Below are 27,079 nucleotides of genomic sequence, written 5' to 3'. Positions count from 1 at the left end.
AGGGGAGGGGCATGTTTGGGTACCAGGGCCTGCCCTCCAGCCCTGTCACAGTGGCCTCCAGGCAGCCCTTCCCTTCTGCTTGGAGCTCCAGGGGTGCCTGGCAACAAGGTCTCATCCAAGGCAAAGGATGTGGATGTACTGCAGCGTGGGGGGCGGGGTGTGGACGGTCGCCAGCAGGTGCACACACTGGCACTGGCACACCTGTGCGCACACACTGGCTCACGACCCAGCGCTTGGGGACAGAGGGGCACTGGGGGGTGAGCACGCTCGCAGCGCACCCTTGCAAAACCTGATGCCCAGAGACCCCCAAGGGAGGGGTCCGTATACCTCCCTCCCACCCCAGCCTTCCTCTGCGGGGCGCCCCCCCTCCCCAGCTCCACCCGAGTCCCCAGTCCCCAGAAAACCCAGAAGGGTCCCCAGTTGGCCGCCTCCGGCCCGCTCCGCGGAGGGCAGCTGCCAGGCTCGCCGCCCCTCCCGCTGTGGCTTCCGCCTGGCGCGCAGCGCTGGCCGCGCCCGGGCTCGTCCTGGACGTGGCGGCCGCTCCGGGGGCGGCGAGCTCGGGCCTGGGGAGAAGCGGGGCCAGGGGCGGGGCGGGCGCTCGCGGGTGGCGGGGGGCCGCGGCCGCAGGCGGTGCCCCCGAGTTCCCCCGAGCTCCCCCGAGCGAGCCTCGGTGCCGGGGCCCTCGAGGCCGGCGCGCTCAGGCCTTGCTGGCCCGGGGCAGGCTCTGCGGCGAGTGCAGCTCCACCGACTGGCGCCGCCGCGCCTCGCGCTCCTCCCAGTCGACGTCGGGCTCCAGGCCCTTCAGCACCGCCAGGCGCTCCGACAGGCTCTTGGCGGGCGGGAACAGCACGTAGTTGTAGAGGAGGGAGCCCAGGATGGCGCCGACCAGGGGTCCGATCCAGAAGACCTGGGGGCGAGCAGAGAGGGGGCTCGCGGGCCGGAGGGGGGCGCGCGCCGGACGCGCCCCGCGCCCCACCTGCTGCTGGACAGCGGCCTCCAGGGCCGTCCACGCGAGCAGAGGCGCGCCCGGGCAGTGAGTCGGGACAGCCCCGCGCGCGGTCGGGAGAACTTGTTCGTGTGGAGGCGAAGGCGGTGATGAGCGAGTTCCTCCCCCTCCGAGCCTCAGTTTCCCTTCGTTAGAATAATACCTCCCTCCTAGGGTTGTCGTGGAAACCAGATGCGTTGCTATGGGCAACCCTTCGGATAAAGCCTAACACAAGCCAAGCACTAGGCGAGTCCTGACTGACACAGTTACGCGTTGCCCGGTAAACAGAACCATTTCTCTGCTGCTCCGAGGCACTGGCTTATGCCGGAACCTCACAACCCTTCCAAAAAGCCAGTAAGGGGAGAATTGTGATCCCCACTTACAGAGGTGGAAGCTGAGTCCTTAGCATCAGACCTGAAGGGTGGAAGTTAGGGCTCCCCACGTGGAGGAGGAGGTGGGGGGCGCTGGGGACATGGCTGCTGAGCACCCACCCCGCTCTCGGCCAGTCCTTGCTGACGTGGGTTTTTAGGAGACAGAAAGGCAGGGGGGTTTCGGCCATTACCCAGTGGTCATCAAACTTTCCCGTGACGACGGCAGGACCCAGGGATCGGGCGGGATTCATGGAGCAGCCAGTGTAGTGGATCTACAACAGGAGGCGGGAGGGAAGGGCCGGGAGGTGAGGACAGGCCGGGGCATCCTGCTCCCCCTTTCCAGGGCCTGACCTCAGCTTAAAGGGAATCCACATGCTGGACAATTAAGTCCACGTTGTATTTATAGACTGCTGGAGTCATTTGAGACTGTCCCTCTGGGGTATGTGGGCATCAAACCCTCTGGGGTGCGCCCATGTGTCTGTGTGTTGGGAGTCTTTGCATCTGTCACTTTTGGGGGTATATCTCTTTCTAGAGTGGTCCGTGTATGTGTTTCTTTAGAAGTTCTGTGTGTCTGTCTCTCTCGAGAGGCTGGAACCAGTGACCATGACCTACCCCGAGGAGGTGGCCCAGAGCCACAGAGAAACCGATGGAGAGGGCAGGGGTGCCCAGGTTGTCTCCACGCTGCTCGTCGGTGGAGGCAAAGATGCAGAGCACCAGCTGCAGGGTCAGGAAGAGCTCCACGGTCACGGCCTGGCCAGCTGTCGTGTTGTTGCTGAGCTGGGGACAGAGGGGTGAGTAGGGGACCACTGAGCATGCTCCCTGGCCCTCTGTCATCAGAGCTCCAGAGAGACCTCCAGGTCCGGAGCCCTGGGCTCACCCATTGCCTTAGTCCAAACTACTGATAGCTTTTTTCTGGGCTGGGTCCAACGGTAGGGGGTGGAGCTAGGACTGCCCATGGTCCCCAGGTCAAGGTAGGGAAAATGCCCGTTTGATTTGGGACCTGGGGTGGTGAGCCTGCAATAGGAGAGGAAGAAGATGCTGAGCTTCGGGGGTGCCTGTTTCCTGAAGAATATAAAGAGAAGAAGTTTGATCGCAGCAGGAAGCTTTAGACCAGGTAACAGGAAGACCTTCCTCTCTATCTGGGCCATAAGGCACTGGCGCAATGAGGTTCCTGTGCTCTCTCTTCCTGTGGCCCAAGGTCTCCCAGGGACAGGATCTAGGAACATGGGGCTTTCCTCTAACCTTTGCCTGTTCCCTTTGACCTTACCTGTTCCCCACTGTGAGTCAGACCTTGACTTTGCCCTGTGGAGTTGCTCCCTGAATATCCTTGGGGGTTGGGAGTGGGTACTGGAGCCCTGTGAAATGCCTCCATTCGCATGTGGAGTGCCCACGTTCCCAGCAGACCCTGCCTTGGGTAACAAGAGAATTTAGGCCCCAGCAAAGGGGTGATTTCACAACTGGGCCGCACCCAGCACTGGATTTCTCTCTGGGTTTTGTCATACTGTACCCTACACCCTGCCCTCTGGGGCTGGGCACTGCACCGGGCGAAGCCGTGATAGCTCTCAGCTCCCACACTCTTCTGTGCCCTCAGCCCCCGCTCCCAGGTCCTAGTCGTTGGGTTGGCACCCTTTTGTCTCTCTGGGGTCTAACTGCAGTCCAGCCTGTTGACCAGTGTCAGAGTCTCCAGTAGAAAGCAGGGAAAAGAGTTTCAAAGGCAAACGCCTTAGCGCTTCTGACTTGCCATGGATCCTGTTTTCTTGGGACTCAGTTTGTCCTTCTGTATCAAAAGATTCCAGAGAACTGTGTGGGGCCTGGAAATGACAAGGGCAGAAGCCCAGCTCCACTCCTGTTGGTAAATGGCTACGGTACAGCCGTGGGGCCTGTGACACAGTAGAGCTCTGGGTTTATTTCCAGGTGCTGACATTTCCTGGTTCTGCGGGGGAATTGAATTGTGGGCCTCAATTTACCACTCTGGGCAGAGGGATCACGGAATTCACCTTATAGTGCTGTCCCAAGGTGCTCTCTGGCCTGGCACAGAGCAGGTGTACGTCAGTGGTAAGCACCTGGTGGGCAGGCTGTGCTTTCCAGGGACCTTGGAGGACACCTCGGTCAGCTCTGAGGGTCCTGTAACTCTGTCTAGCCCCAGGACAAGTCAGTCCCCTGCTGTCCCATTCCAGCCAGGCGACTTCTCCCAGTTCCTCAAGATGGTGAATGCTGAGCAATTACTTGGGGGAAACTTTCCTCCCCTTCTGAGGACTTCAGTCAACTGTGAAATGATGGGACAGAAGGACTGAGTGTCCCCACAGCCTCTCAGAACTCCCTCTACCCTGCTACTAGGGGAGGTTTCCCCGGCCACACATTCTTGGCATGTCAGGAAGTTCCTCTTCCAGTCTAACTGAACGTCTCCTTGCTGCAAACTTCATTCTCAATGGAAATGGCCACACTCCTCAGCCTGTCCCCGACCAAGATTAATCTTGCCTTTTCTCGGTCCTGCACCCCTGGCTTCATCACATTTTCCATTTTGAAGAAGAGAGAAGTTCCCCATTTGGGCATCTCTGCCCCTCCCATGAGGAAGGCCCCTGTGCAGAGGATGGATGTGGCCATGGAGACCAGAAGACTCTTCAGACTCAGCTGAGCTCTTCCTCAGCGGAGCAGGGATAGAGCAGGCCCAGGGATGGACACAGGAGGTACTTGCTGTCCTGACCTGGGGCCTAGGGTGGAGGTGGAGGGGGAGTTGTGGGAGGAGACACAGATCATCTCTCCCCATTCACACCCTCAAATCTCAGACCTTGCATAGCCCCTGGAAAGACGAGATGTGCAGGGGGAGGGGCTGTGACATCACCCCAGTACCAGTTAGCCATCATGCCACATCACCATCACCAGCAGCTAGCTTACCCGCCCTGGGGGCCTCTCCAGGGTCTGGTGAGACCCTGCCCCCTCTGCTTTCCCCTGAGTTCTGCTGTGTTCCCTGTTATTGACAAACGAAGAACGAACGTTTGGCCCATCATATCTCTCTCTGAGTCTCAGTTTCCTTGTTTGCAAGACAAAGCTCAGGGAGGTGTTAGTCAGGTAGAAAGGTGACAGGTTTTACAGTCAAACCTGGGTGGAAAAACTGTCTGACTTGGATCCCCTCTCTGAGTCCCAGCTCCCATATCTTTAAGAAACGGATGTGCCATCCCTACATCGCAGGACTGCTGTGAGGAGCACCCCGTGATACCCGCAGTAGATACCGAAGAGACGTAGGGTCCTTCTTTCTCCTAAAAGATCCTTGGATTCCTGGGGTTCCTTGCAACTCAGAAAGCAGGTCTGCTGTGGGACCCTGTCCTCTGCTGAGCTCCAGTCCAGTCCTCACTATAATGCAGGCATCAAGTTACCAGAAACCTTGATGCTGTTTTTCCCTCGGTGAAGCTCAAGGCAGAAGGTACTAGAAGCCCTGTGGAAATCCTGCCTGCACTTTGACATGATTGCTCCCCCACCAGACTCTCCGGGGCTGTGTTCCTGCTCTGGCATCTCTCTTCCTCTCCTTCTCTCCCTCCCTTCCTCCCTGCTGGTCTCCCTCCGCACTCTCACCCAGACCCCACCCCTCTCATCTCATCCTTTGAAAGCACTCTCTTCCCCTGGAAAGGACTGCGTCTGGCTACTCACTGCATTGATGGCCAGGTCCCCTCTGACGTCTGAGGGTGTGACTTCATGGAGCAGCGCAGCTCCTGCCACAGCCCCCAGCAGCTGGGCAGCCACGTAGAAGGCAGCTCGGAGAAAGGAGACGTGGCAGCCCACCAAGCAGGCCACAGTCACCGCGGGGTTGATGTGGGCCCCACTGATGTGACCCAGAGCCTGCACCAAGGTCCCGATAGCCAGGCCAAAGGCCATGGCAATCTGCAGCACAGAGGGCAGGCTTTGTTGCCAGTTGAGGGCTGAGCCAAGGCCAAAGAAGACAAAGATAAGTGTGGCCAGGAACTCTGCAAACACAGCCCTGGAAAAGGCTATTGACCGGAGTTCCCACATGCTGTGGAGCCCTCTGCGGACTCACCCCGCGGGTCTTAGCAGGAGGAAGCTAGTAGAGTCTCTCTCTCTCTCTCTCTCTCTCTCTCTCTCTCTCAGCCATGAACATTTATAGGCTCCTTTCATCCTGGGTTGGACACATGGGGTAGGAGGACTTTAGCCAATGCCTCTACCTCCTGCCGTGCACCCCACCCCTGCCCACCCGCATGCCTATCACCCCATCTTGGCCTTCACAGCTGACTAATGTTCCCTATTAATGAGCTCCAGATAAGGACTGACGTCCCCTGGTTTTCCGTGTTTGTTCCCTTGGTTACCCCAGGATTGTGCCTTAGGGCTTCCCTTCACCCCCACAGTTTCTGGAAATGGAAATCTCTGTAGGGGATTGTGTCAAACCCTCTCTCACTAACTCAAACTGTTGGCTTCCACAGGGGCAACACCTCACCCAAAAACTGACCAAGAGAGAGGTTAGCACGATCCCTTCCAGTGACCGGGAAGTTCTTCCTATTGTCTGGCCTCCAGTTATTGCCTTTGAAGAGGCTGGAAAACATCCGGTTGACTTGTGACAAACCTTCCAAGAGTAAAGTTTCGGCTCTTCTGTGCTTGCTTTCTTGCAGTCAGTTACCCATGAGGTATAAAACTTCTCTTCCTCCTGGAGCCCCAGTCAAGCATACCTGGAGGTGGGGGTGGGTTCATTGTCATTGGGACTCTGCCCCGGGGTGGTGGAGTCAACCTGGGGTTGACTGAGGAAGCTAAGGGCTTCCATTCCGGCCTCACCCTGGCCCACTTCTGGACTTAGCCTTTTTGTCTGTCTCTATGTAAAGGGGATAAAGAACCTGCCTCCTGGGATTGGGGCTCGGATTCAATAAAATAGTGTATAGAAAGTACTCAGAGGGCTTCCCTGGTGGTGCAGGGGGCTGAGCTCAGTGCTGTGAGGCTGTCCACGGCCCTTGAGGCACGAGTTTGATCCCCAGCTGGCTGGGGAGCAACCCACATGGCACCGTAGACCTCTCCTGTCTCGCCTGCTGCTCCCCTCAGCAGTTATGTTTCCGTACATCTGCCTGTTCTGCTCCTGGCTCTCTCTGGTGAATCTTCTCAACCCCCGCGACTCTGGCTGTACCCCACTTCTGAAAAAAAAGAAAGAAGAAAGTACTCAGAGCCATGCCTGGCATACAGCAACCTTTCAATTAAGATCAACTACTATGGGGGGCCTCCCCTGGTGTTGCAGGCGGTTGAGCCCCGCACTCTGAAGCTGTCTGCAGCCTCTGCAGTGGGGGTTCGATCCCGGGTGGCTGGGGAGAATCCCACATGGCGCCGCAGACCTCTCCAGTCTCACCCGCTGCTCCCCTCAGCAGTGTATTTTGTCAGTCTGCCTGTTCTGTTCCCCACTCTGGCTCTGGTGAATCCTCTTACCCTCCTGAGCATCTGGCCTGTACCCCAGTTCTTGTATAAATAAATCTTTTTTTTTTAAAGATTTATTTATTTATACAAGCACTGGGTACAGTCAGAAGTGTGGGAGGGCAAGAGATTTCACCAGAGCCAGAGCAGGGAGCAGAGCAGGCAGAAGGACCGAAGTACACTGCTGAGGGGAGCAGCGGGCGGCAGGAGAGGTCTGCACGCCATATGGGACCCTTGCCGCAGCCAGGGATCGAACCGGAGCTGCAGAGGCTGCGGGCAGCTTCACAACCTAGCGCTCAACTGCTGCGCCACTGGGGAGGCCCTAAATAAATAAATCTTAAAAAACAAACAAAAAAAAGAATCAACTACTATGGATAGTGGGAGAACAGGTCTCCTTAAACGGTCATGTTAGGGTGCCAGAAGACATGTCTCCCCAGCTCACACGTCTAGGTAATAGAGCTCAGAATCACATAGGCCAGAGGAGAGGATATTTCTGTGAGGCAGTGAGCTGTGTGGACTCAAGATGACTGCAGCGCTTGGTGAGCGGTTCTCCAGACTCAGTGCCCACTTAGCCCACCTTCTGCCATCAGCACTACTCTGGCCATTGGAGTCTGGGAGACATTTGGGCCTGACAGACAATTAGCTCTGGGAGTCCCTGGGCCACCCTGCCCTACTCTTCCCTATCCTTCCAGCCCTGCTCACACAGCTGGAGACCCCAAAGCAGGGCCAGTTTCAGAGAGGGGTCAGGAAGAGTGGCTGCTGCATCCTGCTCTGCCTCTGGCCAGTAGGTGTCAGGGGTCCTGGCCAGTGGCTCCCAGTGCACCAGGGAGCATTCCCTCTCCTTGTATTTTAAAAACAATGTGAGCAAGATGGGCATTAGTTCTTTAAAGATTTGATGTCTGGGGCCTCCCTGGTGGCGCAGCGGTTGAGCGCTGGGTTGCGAAGCTGCCCGCAGCCTCTGCAGTGCTGGTTCGATCCCCGGCTGCTCCCCGGCCACCAGAGGAGGGTCCCACATGGCGCGCAGACCTCTCCTGCCGCCCGCTGCTCCCCTCAGCAGTGTGCTTCGGTCCTTCTGCCTGTTCTGCTCCCCGCTCTGGCTCTGGTGAATTCTCTCACCCTCCCGCACTTCTGACTGTACCCAGTGCTTGTATAAATAAATAAATAAATCTTAAAAAAAAAAAAAGATTGATGTCTGATAGACCTATTTGCTATAGCTCCTCATTTAAGACCATTGTTTCCTTATTTATTCTTTAGGTTGCTGATTTGTCCATTGTAGTGGGGTACTGCAGTCCTCTGGTATTACTAAGTTGTTATCAATTTCTCCTTTTAGTTCTGTTTTCAATTGTCTTAGGTACTCAGGACTCCATCGTGTGGTGCATATACACTTGTGAGTGTTATTTCTTCTTGTTTATTAGTTTTTTATTTATTATTATTATTAATAAATAATAATAATATTGTGTCCGTCTCCATCTCTTATTACCTTTCTCTTTTTTTATCTTTGGAAATCGATTTTTAGTCTTATGTCCACTTCCTCTCAAGGCTACCTTGAATAGTCAGTGCATCGCTTGGGCACAGATGGTAGTTGATATGAAATCACAGACTGGGGGCCTCCCTGGTAGTGCAAGGGGTTAAGTCTCATCACTATGAAGCTATCGGCAGCCACTACAGGAGTTCAATCCCTGTCCAGGGAGCTGGCCCGCCTGGGGCAGCAGACCTCTCCATTCTTTCCTGCTGCTCCCCTCAGTGTATTTCTATTAGTCTGACTCTTCTTTTCCCCACTCTGTCTCTGGTGAATCCTCTCACCCCCTGCACCTCTGGCATGTACCCCAGCTCTTGTATGCATATGTAAATAAATCTTAAAAAAAAAAAAAGAAATCACAGGCTGGGAGTTGTTTTCTTTCCTTTTACAGCACAAAACCTCATCCTGGGGTATTTTCTCCTGCTATTAACAGCTGCTTGATCTCTAGTTTATTCAAGCATTCCTTTGTTGTATTGGTTCTAGTCCTGTAATTGGGGTGGGTTGTGGCAGGTGTTTTGAATGTTCCAGCCTCTTTGGGAGTAGTAGCCCCTTCTACGAGAGACACCACACGAGTAACCTGACCTGTTTCTCCCCGCTGATTCAGACTCCAGTTGTTCTGTATAGAGAGCCTCAGCCTCAAGCCAGTAATCCTCACTCTGCACCCACTCTCCTAAAGTTCTCAACAGCGAACTCTCAGTTCTAGGTGCCAACTTGTGTGTCCTCTTATCCAGTGCAGGGCCAGGTATGGGGAATCCCCCATATTGGCTTGTGCCTGAAACAAGAACTGTAGGAGGCTCTGCCCAGCAGCCACCCCTCTCTGTGTGTCATCCTGCCCCTGTGTTGCTATAAACAGAGTTTGCTTAAAGTTTTTCCTCTCCCTTTCTACTGGCCATTGCTCCTGGTCAGTGCTGTAATCATTCGCTTTTCCCTGGCTGAGGTGTTTGTGTGGGGCGTGGTGCGGGGTAGCCTGGCTTTGTTCACCTCAGTTTAGTTGTCCATGTTTGGAGGAGGTGAGCCCAGTGTCCTCACTCTGCTGCCATCTCGCAGGATTCCAATTCAAAGTAAGTGTTAAAAGGCAACGAAAGAAAATGACCACCAAAATGCTTTGTTACCATTTTTTATTTTGCACTTATTGAGAGAAGTCTTTTGAGATATGCTTTTGAAAAAAAAAGGAAATTATAGACAAAACAGATTGGCTAAAATCATCCAAAGTTTATACTGGAATCCAACTTTACTGAATCCCTTTTTGAGAGTCCTGAGTATTTTTGTATGCAGGGTCACCCTAGAAATGTAGATGTGCATCTTTTCTTACTCCCTTTCTTAGAGGGGATCTAGTGCTGTTTCCAGTATTTATTCTAAGCCTTGGATACATGTTCCATAAGCTTTATTACAGGTGTTTTATTGCTACATGTGTGACTAGGAATTTCTGTGCCCTTTTCTCAGTAATAACACATAACAATTTCACTGACTTGTCCAGTTCTTCCTTTTTCAAAAGATGAAGCTGTTGTTTTGCAGGAAAATGTAGAATTGTGGTCATTCTTGAGTGGCAACTATTTGCTTCACAAATACCAAATTCTGTCAGGGCTCCTCTGTTTTCACAACTTTCTGTATACACAATAGTCTTATTTAACCACTAAACCACACTGTAACCTTTTGAAAGACATTTTAAATAGCAATCGAACAAAAGAGAAGTAAGCATGAGAAGGATGGAATCCACCTGATGAAGTGAGCACAGGTAGTGACAATCTCTCCTAAAACACAATCGTAACAGACATTAAAATGATAAAAAGGGGTACACCCTTCCCCTGATGAAATATAGCAGCTCTAATTTAAACATGTACTTAATAATCTGTCATGCACAGCTCTAGACATTCCTATATGTATTTACTCTTAGTCCTTAGAGTAATCCTATGAACTAAATAGCATCCCACTTTTCAGGGACAAGGAAAATGAGGAAGAGAGAAGTTAAGTAACTTTCTTGAGGTCACATAGCAAGTTAGTGGGGAGGCAGACTTAGAGCCCCAGGAGTCTAGAATTACAGAGGACTTTTTTGATTGTAAAAGTGAACCCCCATCTCAGTCCCTGAAATAACCAAGATGGCAATGAAGCGAGAAAGGCGTGCTGCCCGCAGCTGAATAATCAAGAAACAGGGAGTTGGATGTCACTTGCTTGTGGCTTGAAGGAGGGAACCGAGACCTCAGAAAAACCAAGGTTGGAGGAGGGTCTGACAGTCGACTGAGGTGTGTTTCCTGCTCTCAGCTGCCCCAGATACCCCCCCCCCCATTCTCCCTACAGTAAAAGTGGGTCTGGCAGCGGGGTCTGTGAAGCTGGAACTTTGGGGAATGAAGAAGAGACAGGGCAGAGCCAGGTCAGCCAGTCCCAGGCAGCAGCTGAAGGGAAGGAAGAGACTGGATTAGGGCCTTGGGGTTCCTGTGATCTGGGAGGGAGCACCAGCCCTTGGCTTTCTGTGTGGGGTTGCCAGATGAGACGTAGGATGACGGTAAATTTGAATTTCAGATAAATAACAAGTAATTTTTAGTATAAGTTCATTCCAAGAGATATTATAAGACATATAGAATAATCATTCAGTTTAACTGACATTCAAACTTAACCAGGTGTGCTATTTTTTTTTAAGACTTCTGTAATTCTTTTTTTTTTTTTTTAAAGATTTATGTATTTATTTATACAAGCACTGGGTACAGTCAGAAGCGGAGCAGCGGGCGGCAGGAAAGGTCTGTGCGCCATGCGGGACCCTCCTCCGGTGGCCGGGGAGCAGCCGGGGATCGAACTGGCGCCGCAGAGGCTGTGGGCAGCTTCGCAACCCAGCGCTCAACCGCTGTGCCACCGGGGAGGCCCAGTGTGTGCTATATTTTTATTTGTTAAACCTGACACCCTTTTCTATGTGAAAGCAAAAGGGAGAGCCCACAGGACTGAGGACATCTGTACTACAAAGTAAATCCTCACAAGGGACTTTGGGGGTGAATCCGATTAGCCCATTGTAGGGTAATGAAGATGCTCAGCCATTGGCCTCTGTGGCTATCACCTGTGGCCTTGAATGCAGGAGGCACTTGGGACTGTGGGCCTGGGGTACTTGTACCTGATGGTGGACAGCTGGAGTGTGGCGTGGGCTTGTGCAAGTGGGCACATCTGAGCCTGGAGGTTGTTGCGCACAGAGAGGTGGCGTCACAGAGGAGTGTGGCAGAGAGTGGCGGGCAGAGGACAGGTAAAATCTATGAGAGGAGAGAAGACCAGAGAGACCAGAGAGAGTAAAGATTCACCGGGAGCTGCAAGGCCCGCCAGCCTCCCGTCCCTCCTGGCCGGTACTGCTACCTGCCTGCACTACATCCATTTTAACTGGGGGAAACTGAGGCACAGTTATAAAGACTGAGGCTATAAAAGTTGCCTAAGGTCATGTGGCAGGTAAGTAGTAGTGAGATGAGCTGTGAATTCATGTCTATGTGATGCAGAAATTCAGGCCTTCCTTCCAATGATTGACTGACTTCCTCCTGCAAACCTCACCTCAGAGGCCATAGGCCCAGGTGACTCCACCCTACACGGAGAGAGAGGAGCTGTGGATGTCAGGCTTGCCAGGGTCATTACCAGAGAGGGGGTGATGATAGCTGGAAGGGTGTGGGCAGTGCCCAATGACCTTGCTTGAAAAGGTCACCCAAACCTGTTTGACTCTCCACGTGGAATAGCTGCCGAGATCCCAGTGCCTGCCTCCAGCATCCATCTGCTCCAGCGATTGGCTGACCTGCAAGACCCTGTTCAGATTCTGTACCAGTTCCCTCCACCCTCCCATGATGCCATCCTGTCCTCCTTCCTCCCACTCTGGTACCACACCCCCTGGTTCTTCCCAGACCCAGCCTCTGCTTTAGACCTTGCCTCCGGGCCTGCCCTGCCTCTCACTGTATGAGGCACCGAGCCAGGCTCCTCTCCAATAGTCATCTCGACTATGTGGTGAAGTGGGGACCAACCCCACTTACGGATTCAGGAAAAGGGAGGTTCAAGGACATTAAGCCCCTTCATGGTACTCTGCCCCACCTCATGGTACTCTGCTTCACCTCCATGACAGCATGGATCACGCTGCCCTAGATGGTTTGTTTAAGCTCTGAGCACAGAAACTATATCAAATTCACCTTCGTAATCCCAGCACTTAGCGTGATTGGCGTGGAGTAGACGCTCAAAAAAAGTTTGTAGACTTCATTGCTTGCCTAAGATCAAACAGCTAGGAAGTAGCTAAGCCATAATTTACACACAGAGCTTCCTGGATCTCAACCCGGCTCTGCACCCTTTGCCTTCTTCCAGGAAGCCTTCCCTGACTTAGTCAAGGTAGTCTCCCCACGCTCACCCCCGGAATCCTGGGTGTTTGGGTGTGTTCCTTTCCCCTTCTCTGCACTCCCAGAAAGCAGGTCCTGGAAAATGTCACAAGCAGGCTCTGATCCCCCCAGCTCTGTCTCCCCAACCCATCTGTAAGTGCAGATGCCCAGGCCAGCGCTGGAGAGCCAGGAAAGGAAAACTTCAGCCAGACCAATGGTGTTTTCCTGCCTCATGACCCCTGCGTATCTGACCACAATCCCACCTGGCACTAGGTCTGCCAGCTTCTCATGAGCGTCAGCACAGGCCTTGGTATTCTCGGGGGGTGGGTCCAGGTAGGGGCACCTAATCCTCTGCTCATTTTGCTGCAATTCAATATCAGCCTCCAATTTGCACGCTCTGCTGCCAGCCTGTCCTCCTCCTTCCTCCCTCCAGCCTCTGCTGGGGGAAGGGAGAACTTCAAGCTCTCCATGGGCCTCCCAAGCTTTTGGGGATCCCTCAGGCTGATGCTCCCCTGGGTCTGCCCAGGGCTGATTGCTGGCCATAGGCTGAAGGGACTGCTGTTCATCACCAAGGGTCCCAGGACAGAATGGTCAGTGGCCTGGGGTGGATTCCGGGTCTGCCTCTTAGGCTGCCTGGCTGTGGGAGCCAAAAGCTGTTCAGGCTCTCCAAGCTTCCGGGTGAACAAATGTAAAATGCAAATGGAGAATGTTTAAAACAGATCTGTGGAGGCTTCACCAAGGCCCAAGGGCCTGGTGGTTCTGGGAAATTCTTTGCCTCATAGAGTCACCCACATTCTGTCTGCAATTTTGGCTCATTCACTCTGGTTCTAGCCCGTGAATGTTTGTTTTCTTGGATTTTAGGGCACTAGAAGCAGTTCATTGTACTTACTTATTCATGCCACAAATAGTTATTGCGCCTTGAGCCAAGTACTGTTCTAGGCTTTTTTTTTTTTTTTTTTGTGGGACCCTCGCCAGTGGCTGGGGATCGAACTGGCAATCACTTGGGAGGCCCAGCCTCTTCTCTATTTTAATAACTGAATGAGAAGGGATAAAACGAAATGGTAGGTATTGGAAAATAGCAGTGTTTATCCTCAAATGTCACCTTCATCCCCTCTTACCCCACACCTTGAATTTAAGTAAAACCCAACCACTGCAATGAAAAATGTGTGCCATTCCTCAAAATATTAAACACAGTTACCTTATGACCCCGTGATGCTGCTCCTAAGTGTACACCCAAAAGAGTGAAATCAGGTGTACAAACAAAAACTTGTACACACACGTTCACAGCAGCGCCTTGCAATAGCCCAAAGCCGGGACAACGCTCACGTCCATCCAGCGGCAGATGGAGAAACAGAGGCCGCAGGCCCGCAGCCGGATGTGATTCAACCCTAACGAGAAAGAAGCGCCGGCAAAGCTTCACAGGGATGAGCCTCAGGAACATGATCTTGAGTGAAAGAAGCCAGCCCCAAAGCCACGAATTGTGTGGTTCCATTTATGTGAAATGTCTGGAATGGGTGACTTTGTAGAGACAGAATGTAGGTGAATGGTTGCAGAGGTGGGAGGGAGAGGAAAGAGGGGGAGCATTTAATGGGTATAGAGATGAATAAAAGGAGCCTTTTGGGGCTCTGGACTAGGTGGTGGGGGCCACACAGCACTGGGAATTTACTAAACACCACCAAGTCGTACACTTTGAGACAGTTGAATTTTGTGTCCTGCTATTTGATATTTTTAAAAAAACTTCTTGTTCCAGGAATTGCCTTTGTTCTGCTCCCTGCCCCCACACTGCCCCCCAGGTGGGGAGGGAGCTAGGGAAGAGGAAGCAGAGAGAGCAGGTGGCTGGAGGCCGCAGGCACTTGCTGCCAGCAGGATGAGGGCTGAACACAAGGTTCCCACACCACCCTCTGGCCTGGGATGCCTGTTTCTCCTCTTAGTTAACACATCTTTATCCTTCACATTCCAGCTTAACTATCACTTCCTCAGGGAGGGTCAACCCCCCATTACAGGCTCCAGCAGTGTGAGCCCCCCTACCCCCACCCCCAGCACTGGTCCCGGTCACACTTAGGACATTTAAATAATGAATGTCTCCCCACTAAACTGTCAGCTCCGGAAGAGGAAGGGCCACCTGTGTCTTTTTTGCTCCCTGACCTATCTCTTGGGCCTCACTCAGTGCCTGGCACATAGTAGCTGCTTAATAAATATTTCTTGAGAACCTAAATGAATATACGTCCCTTACAGTCACTGCCTCCGCGGACCCCATCTCAGATGGCTTCCCCATTACTGCCACTGCCCCTGAGCCTCACAGCCAGTGAGGATTCCTCACCATAATTGCCACCAAGAGGTCAGAGGAGGCCAACAGAGACCAGGCAGGACAATGAGGAGGAGTAAACTCCCAGGTGTTTAGGAGGTGAAACAAAATTGAAGGGTGAAATCCAGGTCAGTTATTGAGACAAGCCAAGTGCCAAGTGGGGCAGCTGTCTGAGCTGGAGCTGTAGACGTGAGAAGTCAATGTCGCCAGGAGTGGATTCTCCAAGAAATTCTTGTTGAGCAAATACTTGAATGAGTAACATGCCAGGAATGTGCCGGCTGAGGGTCCGGCACTTAAGGCACTTAATGGAAATGCCACGATGGAGCCTGGGGCATTGAAGAGGAGACTTGAAGGGGCTCAGCAGGTAGTGGGATCTGGGGTGGGGGGAGAAAGCACAGAGGGCCCACAAGGGGGCACCACAGGGGGCACAGGCTGGGAGAGCAGTGATGAGATGGATGGTTCTGATGTTCTGAGGTACTTCTGGCTTGGCTAAGAGAAGGTTCTGGGGAGCTTTAGGAACCAGAGGCTGTGGGTAGGAGTGAATGGGAGGGGAAGCAGAAGATGGGGGCAGAAGGGGTTTCAGAGATCATGGGACGAGCAGGGGAAGGATCTTTGGAAGAACAGTTGGAGAGTGGGGCGAGGAGAAGGATCCTGGATGGTGCTCCATCCTGAGGAGGGGCGGAGCTGTGATTCAGACCTGGGGCTCGTGCAGGCAGGAGGCCAAGAGGGAGGAAGAAAGGCAGAGTGTGTATGACTCTGGAACATGGAAGTGGGGTGGCAGAGACACAAGGGAATTTTCATCATCCCGCTTTCTTTATGATAGAGGGGAGTCAGTTGCTCAGAGACTGAGAAAGGTGGAGGCTGGAGAGGGTTTGAAAAAGCCAGGGTGGAGAGCAGAGGGGCGGGCCAGTGGGAAGGCTGCCTGATGCCTAGGCCAGGTCTATCAAAGGCTGTGGTTCTCTGCAGGGCAGGGGCCAGCAGGGCAGCCATCTCCATCAGCGGGGGGGGGGGGGGGGGGGGGGGTGTGCTAGTGGCTGCAAGGGCACCTGGGAAGGGGTGGGTGAGCAGAGAAGGGTGTGAAGGCCAAGGGGCTTGGGGGATTCTTACAGTCACTACCCCCGCTGGGAGATGGGAAGGCTTGAGAGCGGCTGTGGAAAGACTGGGGAGGGAGCAGAGAGAAGAGCAGGTGGCTGGGTGGCCATAGGCTCCCACTGCCCTCAGGATGAGGGCTGGACATGGGACTCCCCAACCATCCTCTCTGCAGGCCCTGGCGGAGCGGGCCTCTCAGGGGGCGCGAGCCGCAGCTGGGACTGTGTTTCTGAGGAGCCGGCTCTTGTCTCTGTCCCATGGACACGCTCTTCAAAGAACTTGCAAAGACCCCCCACAGCAGTCATGTGCTCCACCTCCCAACCCAGGGGCCTCTCTTTCCAGGGGAACCCATTTCTCAGAGCAATCATGCACCCACCCAGACTCCTCAGGAAACATCCCTGCTGCCCCATTATCTGCAGGAAAAACCCCAAGTCCTGCCTCTCCAGCCCATTCTCAGCACAAGGCCCGCTAGGGTCACTTGCACTGCCCTGGCTGTTCTCTCCTGCCAGCAGGCCGTGCACCTTCCTGAAAGGTGGCCTCCCCCGCCCAGCCCAGCAGTTGGCTCCTACTCTTCCTTCAGGAAGCCTTCCCTGATGACCCAAGACTGCCCCTCCTGGGCACTCCCAGAGCCTCTGAACTTCCCGCAGAGCTGCCACAGCCTGTGATGCTCGCTCCTGGCCCCACAGAAGGTACAAGAATGGGCCTCAGGTCTCCAGCATCTGACCCGCAGTGAATGCTAAGTAAAAGGTGTTGAATGGATGGACTCGTTAGTTGGATTGGGCTGGACGAACTGTGTCTTATTCCCCTCTCAGTGACCTTCCTGGACAGTTGTTCTGGGGGGAGAAAGACAAAGTGTGTGAAGGAGCAGGATTACCTGGAGTGTTCTTCACAGCACAGTCGCTCACTTCCCCAGAGTTCATATTGTCTGAGTCATGTAGGGGTGACACTCAGGAGGAGGTGGCACGTGCACTTTGAGAAAGCTCCCTGGCCTTCCACACCTTCCAGTCCTGGAAGACACTGCCAGGGTTTTGTTCTAGGTCATCTTTGAGGTGACAGCGACCATCCTTGGAGTTCAAACCACACGACTGGACTCCGCAGCCACAGCACTTCAACTGCATGCGGTCACCGCCCTGCTCCCCCACCTTCGTGGTCTGAACCTTCTCTCACTCAGGTGTTCACCATATTTACCCCACAGATGCCTCAACCACCCCCTCAGCACAGCTTGGTCTCAGAGAACCAGAATCCGCTGAGGCCCCCCTCCCTCTCCTGCCAGGGGTCTCGTCTTGTCAGGACAGTCATGCTTTGGCCTCCACTCCCCATGGGCTGTGCCCTTGAGATTCACCTTTGCCCCCAGACGCCTTCCTTGCTCACCCCAAGCTCTTGCTGGCCTCACTCTCGAGCCCTGCCGTGTACACGTGTGTGTGTTTCTGCTACAGGGTCCTGTCACAGGTTTCTGTCACAGGATCTTTGAGCCTGAGTATGTGCAAGCCTCGTCCCCTAGAGAATCCCTATTCATCTGTCTAAATGTAATTCAGACACCCCAACCTCAGGCCCCTGCTCCCCCGTCATAGCCTTTCTCAAGTTCTGTGTCTCTACTGGGCTGTTTTCCATGATTGCCTCCTCCTCCATAATATCAGGGGAGTGCAGGGGTTAAAACGCTTCACCTTTATTTTCTAGATAGAGCTGCACAGTCCATAGCACATGCTCAGAGATGTTTTCTATAACTGGACAACCTGCTGTGATGTTCCAGAGGTGACTTCTCTTTCCAGAAGCCCAGGTAGCCTGACTAGCAGGTAAGCACGTCTTTATCCCAAAGTGATACCTCAGACCTTACCCTTCAGTTCTCACAGCTCTTCGCTGTGCAAAGACCCGGTACCTTGCCTTCAAGACAGTAAATGTGGGTCAGTGCTGGCTTGATGGGTTGTTCTGCATGGGCTATCCAATCATTTGCTCCAGGCATGTATAAATGTCTGGCCCAAACTTCTAAAAGTCCTCATAGCAAGTTCCAGGTTCTCAGTAGACTCACTGCACCTGGCTTGCCACCTGTGTCCTTGTCTTGTCCCCCCCCCTTCACCCTAGAGAATGTCTGGCACAGGGTGGAGCTGGGGAAGACCTCACAATAGGGGAGGGCAGTTAGGGGCGGATAATAGATGGGGTACCTTTAGAGATGACCCCTTGGGTGCCCTGCACACCTTCATTCTGCCTAGAACCCTGCATGGAGGCCATCCAAGCTGCAATGCTCCCCGCTTCTGTACAGCCCTGCCCCCTCTTTCTGCTTACTCCTTTTGCCAAGAAGCTCTTTCTGACCAAATTCTTCCAAATCTCCCTCCCTCCCTGGCCACAAGATAGATACCAATTTATGCTGGGTGTGGTTCTGCTCCCCATCAGGGAGCACAATTCCTGTCCGCAAGTAGACTTGGTCACCCCATTCTTGCCATGGACAGAAAAGGGGGCAGAGAGCTCTTGAGGAGCATGGAAGTGAGTGAGGCCCCAGAGCCCTAACTCTGGGCAGGCAGGATTAGAGGAGGGGGCAGCCAACTCTGAAGAGCCACTGCAGAGTTCTCCCCAGTGAAGCTCAGGAGGGCAATGATCACAGCCTCCGGGAATTCAAGTCCCAGCAACAGTTTTCAAATATAGTAGACCCTGGGGCAACATGAGGGGCCACCAGGACTCATCCAGCAGGGGACCTGCTAGGCCAAAGGGCAGAGTGGGGGTAAGGGCTGAGGTCAGATTGAGACAGAAGACCTCCTCCCTGGAGGGGGCCCATGCTCCAGGTAGCTCCTGGCTGGTTGGTTATCAGAGCTGGCAGGAAAGCTTGTGGTTACCTGTCTCCTTGGTGGTTCCAGGGTCCAAGGCTGCACTTAGACTGTGATGGGTCTTCTCAAGAATTCATTGCAGGCACCAAGCTCTGAACATTTAGGAGGCTGCAATCTCTGAACATAATAGGAGGCTGCAATCCAGCAACTCAACCATAAAGAGCCTCTGCTTTTTACTGAAATTCTACCCACCGAGGGTGGCACTGCCTGCTCTCTGTAGCAGATATGAGTCTGCTCCATACATTTTCCATTAACAAGAAATGGGAAAACAAATTAATCATTACTTACATGCAGTCTGCTCAGTTGGCAACATTTTTCAAACCAAGTCCATGAAAGTAGTAGGAGGGGGGATAGGTAACAGATGGTCTCTTCGAATAGGTAGGAAACTATTATCCACGCCAACCACACAGAGGATGCAACTGAGGTCCAGAGAGGGAGAGAGATTTTCCAAGTTTGTAGAGCAAACTGTGAATAGACATCACATTTGAACACATGCCCCTGACTCCTAGACCGGAGCACTTTTCACTGGGTGGCCAGCCCTCTTCTGTCGTCTCAGGGGTGGCAGAGACCCCATACAAGTGCCTTACCCCATTTTACATTTGTGGGTCCCTCGTTCACAAGAGTCAGTCTTTCAAACATGTCTTTGCCCAATCTATTTGTTCAAGAGTAAGCACCAACAAGAGTCTAGAATATGAGTCCATCTGCATAAAGTGCAAAACCAGACAAAATTTATCTATGCTGTCACAAGCCAGGACAGAGGCTGTGCTGGGGGGCTGGGGTGACTAGGATGGGAATGAGAGGAGTTCTGAGGTGCTGGTCATGTTCTGCCTCTTGGTCTGGGTTCTGGTTACACAGGTGTGTTCATTTGGTAAAAATGTATAAGGCTGTATATGAATGACATGTGAATCTTTTTTTTTTTTTAAGATTTATTTATTTATGCATACAAGAGCTGGGGTACAGGCCAGAGATGCAGGGGTGTGAGAGGATTCACCAGAGAGAGAGTGGGGAACAGAATAGGCAGATTGACTGAAGTACACTGCTGAGGGGAGCAGCGGGCGATACAGGAGAGGTCTGCTGCGCCATGTGGGTTGCTCCCTGGCTGGCCGGGGATCGAACTTGTGCTGCAGTGGCTGCGAATTGCTTCATAGTGTGGTTCTTAACCCCTTGCGCCACCAGGGAGGCCCCAACATGTGAATCTTAATGGATGTTGTAATACACCAATTAAAAATTGTAAAGGTCTGGATCAATAAACATTTATCATTTATTGATGGAATAAAGCACATTAGGACTGTGCTTTAAATACTGGACAAAACTACACTCTCACCCCCACCCCCACTTCACCCCGGTCAGGCCAGTGGTCCTTGGGCTGTGGAGACTCTCCCTGCCCCCTAGCTTGAATGGTCAGCCAAGGCTCCAGCAGGACAGGTGGAAAATTCTGCATCTCGCAACACTGAGGTTCATCAGGACCAGTAACATCTGGCCCTGTTCCTGCTGGTCTCCTGGGATTAGTGTCACAGTTGCAGTGAGCAAGGACCTGAGGGGAATGCCCAATCTGGCAGCAGAGAGAGGGCCTGCTCCTCTGGGGAGGGCAGCAGTGGTAAATGCCCTCTCGAGGCGCAGACACTGGAACCCACAGCTGGTGGACATCTGGATTGCGTGTGACTTGGGTGGACACATGCATCGTTCCCACAGCTTCTGGCTGGCCCAGAGGATGCATCTGAATGTGTGGGTGTGGGTACAGGTGTGTGCCTGTGACCATACCTTCGCTCTAGCTGTTCCATCTGCTTGGAACACCTTGTACATCCTGTGCAAAACCCTCCAGTCCTTGTGTCCACCTGGCAAATCCTAGGCAGGTTTCCAGGCTCAGTTCCAAAGTCTGATGTGCTCTCCCTCCCTCCCTCCAGGCAGTTTCTCCCCCTCTCTGGCTCTGGGCCCACTGCCTGGACCTAGAGCTCAGCCCCCACACCCCCTATCCTGACTCAGGAGAATGTGTGTCTAGCTCCACTCCTGGACTCTGTGTTCCTCCAGGGCAGGAACGTTAACTCCAGCTCTGTGAGGATTTTTTAAGGGACAAATCTGTGAGTATAGGTCTGGGAGCAGGTGTTAGAATTGATTAGGGCTAATCCCTCCAAACAAAGGAAATCATTAGCAGATTAAGTAAGAGCCTGGTTTGAAGTGCTAATTCAAGGGCTAATCTTTTAGTTTAGGCAAGTTCTGATGCTTTGATAGGACCTGTCATGGGTTACAGTATTGACTGAAACCAGGCCCTGGCTGTGGAATGCCTGAGTATGCAATTCACACTTAATTTCCGCAGTCATTTAGCATGTTTTCCTCTTATTGACAAACATTATAATAACTATAATAAACTCAGGAAACCTTAGGTGAAACAACACACGACTCCACTTGTCAATAGAGGTGTAACCATGAATATAATGAATGTATTTCCTAAGCTCTGCTTTGTTAGGTTGTTTGTCCTGGTTCTGATCAGAATATGAGCTATATGAGTGACTCAGAGTCCTCATCATTTATCCACTCATTCATTTATTCACTTAACATATACTCAGCCCTCGTCCTAGGCTCCATGCCAGGGGCTGTGGGATATAGCTTCAAGTAAATAAGACATGATTCCTGCCCTCAACAAACTCATCTTCCAATGAAATCGGTGCTCCCAGAAGCCCCAGGAGAGAAGCATCTGCTATAAGAGGCGTATGATGAGATGGCAGGTTCTGGAGAGCGAGTCTGGGATAAGTTCCCCGGAAGAGGTGGCTTTGGGGTTAGAATGAGTTAAATATGTAGGATTTTGTTAATAGTAATATATGTTTTTCCTCCTATAAAAGTAATTCATTCTTCAGAATATCCAAAATAATCTTGAAAAAAGAAAACAGATTTGGAAGAGTTGTACTTTCTGATTTAAACTTACAACAAAGCTGCTGTGGTACAATACCAGGTGTCAAGACTGCATGGTACTGGCATCAGATAGACACAACAAGCCAGCGGAAGAGGCTTGACAGTCCAGAAATAAACCCATGTATTTATAGGTAATTCATTTTCAAAATCAAAATCACAGTGTGGTACCACCTCACATGCACTAGGATGGCCATAATAAAAAAGAATAAACAGACACTAAGAAGGGTTGGCAATGATGTGAAGAAATTGGAACTCTCATACTTTGCTAGTGGGAGAATAAAGTAATGCAGCATCTAGAGAAAACCAAAATGGGGCCTCCCTGGTGGCACAAGGGGTTAAGACGCAACCTATGAAGCAATCCGCAGCCATTGCAGCACAAGTTCAATCCCCGGGTGGCCAGGGAGAAACCCACATGGCACAGTAGACCTTTCATGACTCTCCCGCTGCTCCCCTCAGCAGTGTACTTCGGTCAATCTGCCTGTTCTGTTCCCCACTCTATCTCTGGTGAATCCTCTCACTCCCTGCACCTCTGGCCTGTACCCCAGCTCTTGTATGCATAAATAAATAAATCTTTAAAAAAAAAAAAGCGTGCTGATTTCTCAACAAGTCACCCTTAGAACTACCTTATGAACCAGCAAATCTACTCTACATCCCAAAGAATTAAAAACAGGAACTTGAAGAGATAACTGTATGTCAACATTCATAGCAACATTGGTTACAATAACCAAAAGGTGGAAACAACTGGTATCTGGGATGGACCTGCATCAGCCTGGATGCCAGCTCAGACCACCTGTAGCACAAGCAGGAGCCTGTGGAGACCTCAGGGAGATCAGCTGGCCCAGTTGTGAGGCTGTGTAAGAATCTGGGTGGGTGAGAAGTAGGCTCCGATAATGGTCACCATCCCACTGGACACTGAAGGTGTGTTTTTTTGACTTATCCCAAATCAGCAGGATAAGTCACATGTCCACACAAAGTATGGACACAGTAAGCATTTCTACAATAGAGAGAAAATAGAAACTATCTGAATGTCTGACGTTAGGTCCTTGCAGCAGTGGGAGAGACTGTCACATGGAAAGTTGTTCAAGTTATATTATTATTTTTAAAGATTTATTTATTTATGCATACAAGAACTGGGGTATAGGCCAGAGGTGTGACCTATGGGGGATGAGAGGATCCACCAGAGACAGAGTGGGGAACAGGCAGATTGACTGAAATACACTGCTGAGGGGAAAAGTGGGCGAGTCAGGAGAGGTCTGCTGCGCCATGTGGGTAGCTCCCTGGCCAGGGATCAAACTCATGCCGCAGAGGCTGTGGATAGCTTCATAGGTTGCGTCTTAACCCCTTGTGCTGCCAGGGAGGCCCCAAGTTATATTAAATTAAAAAGAGCGTTTACAATAAGAATTTGACTTTATATGAAAAAGTTATTCAAACCTCCATCTTTATATATTGAGTATTTATAACTAAAATGTACTCAGGGTTCTCTGCTTAGTGCAGAGACTTTCTTTGTGTTGGGTTTCCTGCTTAAAAATTATTTCTAGGATGAACATATATTATTTAAATGATAGAGATAAACATTAATTTAGATAAAATAATAGAGAGAAAATCCCATTTTTTGTCTGTTTTCTAGTTGTTTTCGGGAGAATCAATGACTCTAGAGGTGGCAATGACTCTAGGGGGGGCAATATAAATGGATTTCTTATAATTTGAAGATTTCTTATAATTTGAAGATTTCTTATAATTTGCTTCTTTTTTTTTTAAAGATTTATTTTTTTTATTTTTTTTTTAAATAAGAACTTTTTTTTTTTTAGATTTATTTATATTTATTTATTTAGACAAGCACTGGGTACAGTCAGAAGCGTGGGAGGGTGAGAGAATTCACCAGAGCCAGAGCGGGGAGCAGAGCAGGCAGAAGGACCGAAGTACACTGCTGAGGGGAGCAGCAGGCGGCAGGAGAGGTCTGCGCGCCATGTGGGACCCTCCTCCGGTGGCCAGGGAGCAACCGGGGATCGAACTGGCGCCGCAGAGGCTGCGGGCAGCTTCGCAACCCGGTGCTCTACCACTGCGCCACCGGGGAGGCCCTTAAAGATTTATTTATTTATGCATACAAGAACTGGAGTGTGGGCCAGAATAATGGGGGCCGAGAGGATTCAGAGACAGAGCGGGGAGCAGAACAGGAAGATCAACTGAAATACACTGCTGAGGGGAGCAGCGGGTGAGACAGGAGAGGTCTGCTGAGCCATGTGGGTAGCTCCCTGGCTGGGGCTAGAACTCGTAATGCAGTGGCTGTGGACAGCTTCATAAGTTGCACCTTAACCTCTTGTGCCACCAGGGAAGCCGCTTCTTACTTTCAACAACAGGCAGAACTGAGAACTCAGGGAGGAGTGCAAGAAGGCGATTCTCAACATTTTGTACCTGAAGAAACTAAGCAGTTCCAAGTTACCAGTGAGCGGAAGGTATAGTGATTTAATTAGCCATGAGAAAGACCTTCCATCCATTCATGTATTCATCTACTCACTCATTCACTCATTCATTCATTCATTTACCTCGTTGGTGAGTACTTGTTACGTATTTGGCTTGGAGCTCAGTTCTAGAGTTCACTTGTGTGAAAGGCACAGATTTTGCCTTCGCCTAGATGGGAGATGGTTTATGATAAATCTCTCTGCCCTGCCTAGCAGAGAGCAGCCTCTGGTCACGTCACTTTTCAGTCCGGTGCAGCCTAGGAGTGTAGCAGGCTGTGCCTTCAGGGCTGGCGTGAGTCTGCTCTGTGATGTTCACACAGTGACCAGTCCTAACGATGCATTTCCCAGGACATATTTCTGCCATTAAGTGACGTGTGACTGCAAACAGCTAACATTTATGGATGACTTTTTGTGAGCTAGACTCCAAATATTTTAGACAGGTTATCCCATTTACTCCCCTACCAACACACTGAGGCAGTTGCTAGGGCTATCACTCCCTCTTATAGTTGATGATGCCGAGACCTGCAGAGGTCAGCAGCTTACCCAGACTTCTCGCTCTGGAAGTGGGGGACCTCCTGCCTCAGGAGAAAGTCCTTCAGAACTCACACTACTTAACTGCCTGATTGCAAAGCGCAGGCAACGGCAGCCTTGGCGTGCACAGCACGGCCGTGTGCTCACCTCAGTAAAACCCAGTGAGCTGCTACTCACTCCAGAAATACTAACAGTCCATGTTCTGTGCCCCAATTCAAGGACCTGCATTTGGTGCTGAGTCAGCACAGTGCTCACCAGGCTTGCTTGCGGCAGTTGGGGAATGTTTTGTAAGACTAATTTTTTTTAAATTGAGGTAACCAGTTTACAATATTGTAGAGGTGTACAATTTCTTACCTCAGCACGGGCATATAGCACACTACATCCACCACTACTGTCCAGTCACCAGCCACCAAACAACCAATCAGCCCCTTCGATTTATCCTCCCTTCTCTTCCCCTCTGATAACCTCCATTTTGTTATCAAAGTCTAAGGATTTGTTTTGTTTTGTTTGTTCATTTTTTTTCCTTTATAGTCTACAAATGAGTGAAATCAGAGTGTTGTCTTTCTCCTTCTGACTTATTTCACTTAGCATAATCCCCTCAAAGTCTATACATGGTGGTCACAAATGGCAAATGTCATCTTTTTAATGGCTGAGTAGTATTTCATTGTGCATTATATATCACATCTTCTTTATCCATTCATTTGTCATTAGGCACTAGTGTTGTTTCTTGGCTTATTACGTGCCTAGTGTGAATAGTGCTACAATGAACAAAAGATTGCACGTGTCTTTTTCAATTAGCATTTGTAAGACTAATTCTATTTCCCCCCTCTTTTTTATCAAGGTAACATTAGTTTACAACACTATAGGGTTCAGGTGTATAGTTTCTCATATTAGCAACTGTATATTTCACACCATAACCACCACCAAATGTCCAGTCATCGTCTACTACCAAGCTAGTCCCTCTCCCATCCTTCCTCTATGGTAACCCCCATTTTGATGATTGAGTTTAAGGGTTTATTTTTGTTTTTGCATTATTTACTTTTGTCTCTCTTTATATTCCATAAGTGAGTGAAACCGTGGTATTTGCTTTTCTCCTTTTGACTTATTTTGCTTAGCATAATTTCCTCAATGTTTGTCCATGTTGTCAAAATGACAAGATTTCATCTATTTTATGACTGAGTAGTATTCCATTGCCTATACATATATCACATATTCTTTTTTTAAAAGATTTATTTTTATTTATGCATACAAGAGCTGGGGTACAGGCAAGAGGTGTAGGGGGTGAGAGAATTCACCTGAGACAGAGTGGGAAACAGAATAGGCAGATTGACCGAAGTACACTGCTGAAGGGAGCAGCGGGTGAGACAGGAGAGGTCTGCTGTGTCATGTGGGTGGCTCCCTGGCCAGCCCGGGATCAAACTCGTGCTGCAGAGGCTGCGGACAGCTTCATAGGTTGCGTCTTAACCCCTTGCACCACCAAGGAGGCCCTATTATTGACTTTTTGATAATAACTATTCTAACTGGTATGAGGTGAAATCGCATTGTGGTTTTGATTTGCATTTCCCTTGATCAGTGATATAAAACATCTTTTAAGGTGTCTATTGGCCTTCTGTATGTCTCCCTTGGTGAAATGTCTATTTAGATCCTCTGCCCATTTTTCAGTTGGGTTGTATTTTTGTTGTTGTTGAATTGTACAATTTGTTTATATATTTTGGACATTAATCCCTTGTCTGACGTGTGATTTGCAAAAATCTTCCCATTTGGTAGGCTGCCTTCTTGTTTTAAATGATGGTTTCTTTCACTGTGCAGAAGTGTTTTAGATTGATGTGGTCCCATTTATCTCTTTTGTTTCTCTTGTCGTTGGAGACAAATCCACAAAACATCACTCTGGCTGATGTCAAGAAGCTTATCACCGATGTTTTCTTCTACGTATTTTTATAGTTTTCAGGTGGACATTCAAATCCTTAATCCATTCTGAATTGATTTTAGTATATGTAAGGTAGAGGTCAGTTCCATTGTGTTGTATGTGGCTGTCCAGTTTTCCCATTACCATTTGTTGAAGAGACTTTCCTTTCTCCATATTCTGCTCTCGGTTACTTTGTCATTGGTTGTCCATATAAGTGTAGTTGGAACTCTCTGGGCTTCTTGAACGTGGATATCTGCTTTCTTGCCCAGATTAGTGAAGTTTTCAGAGATAATTTCCTCAAATATTTCTTCAGCTCCCCGCTTCTTCTTCTGGGGCCCCTATAATCTGAACATTATTCCTCTTGATGTTACTCAGAGATCTCTTAGAGTTCTCATTTAAAAAATCCTTTTTTCATTTTTCCTGCTCTGTCTGGATGAGCTTTATTGTGTGGTTATTCATTCCTTTGCTTTATCCA

The 27,079-nt window shown here is 50.7% G+C and overlaps 1 protein-coding gene across 1 annotated transcript; it reads right to left on the bottom strand.

Annotated features, from left to right (window-relative positions):
* Positions 1–697: 697 nt before the first annotated feature.
* On the bottom strand, positions 698–5,361 carry AQP2 (aquaporin 2; the record flags this gene model as incomplete). Its single annotated transcript, XM_084255842.1, has 4 exons — positions 698–907; positions 1,548–1,628; positions 1,969–2,133; positions 5,002–5,361. 4 exons carry the CDS (start codon positions 5,359–5,361, stop codon positions 698–700), a joined length of 816 nt encoding a protein of 271 aa, XP_084111968.1.
* Between the last annotated feature and the right edge of the window lie 21,718 nt (positions 5,362–27,079).

Source organism: Talpa europaea, assembly GCF_964194135.1.
Source record: "Talpa europaea genome assembly, chromosome: 15".
Lineage (NCBI taxonomy): Eukaryota > Metazoa > Chordata > Mammalia > Eulipotyphla > Talpidae > Talpa > Talpa europaea.
This window is presented reverse-complemented; position numbering and strand designations above follow the sequence as displayed.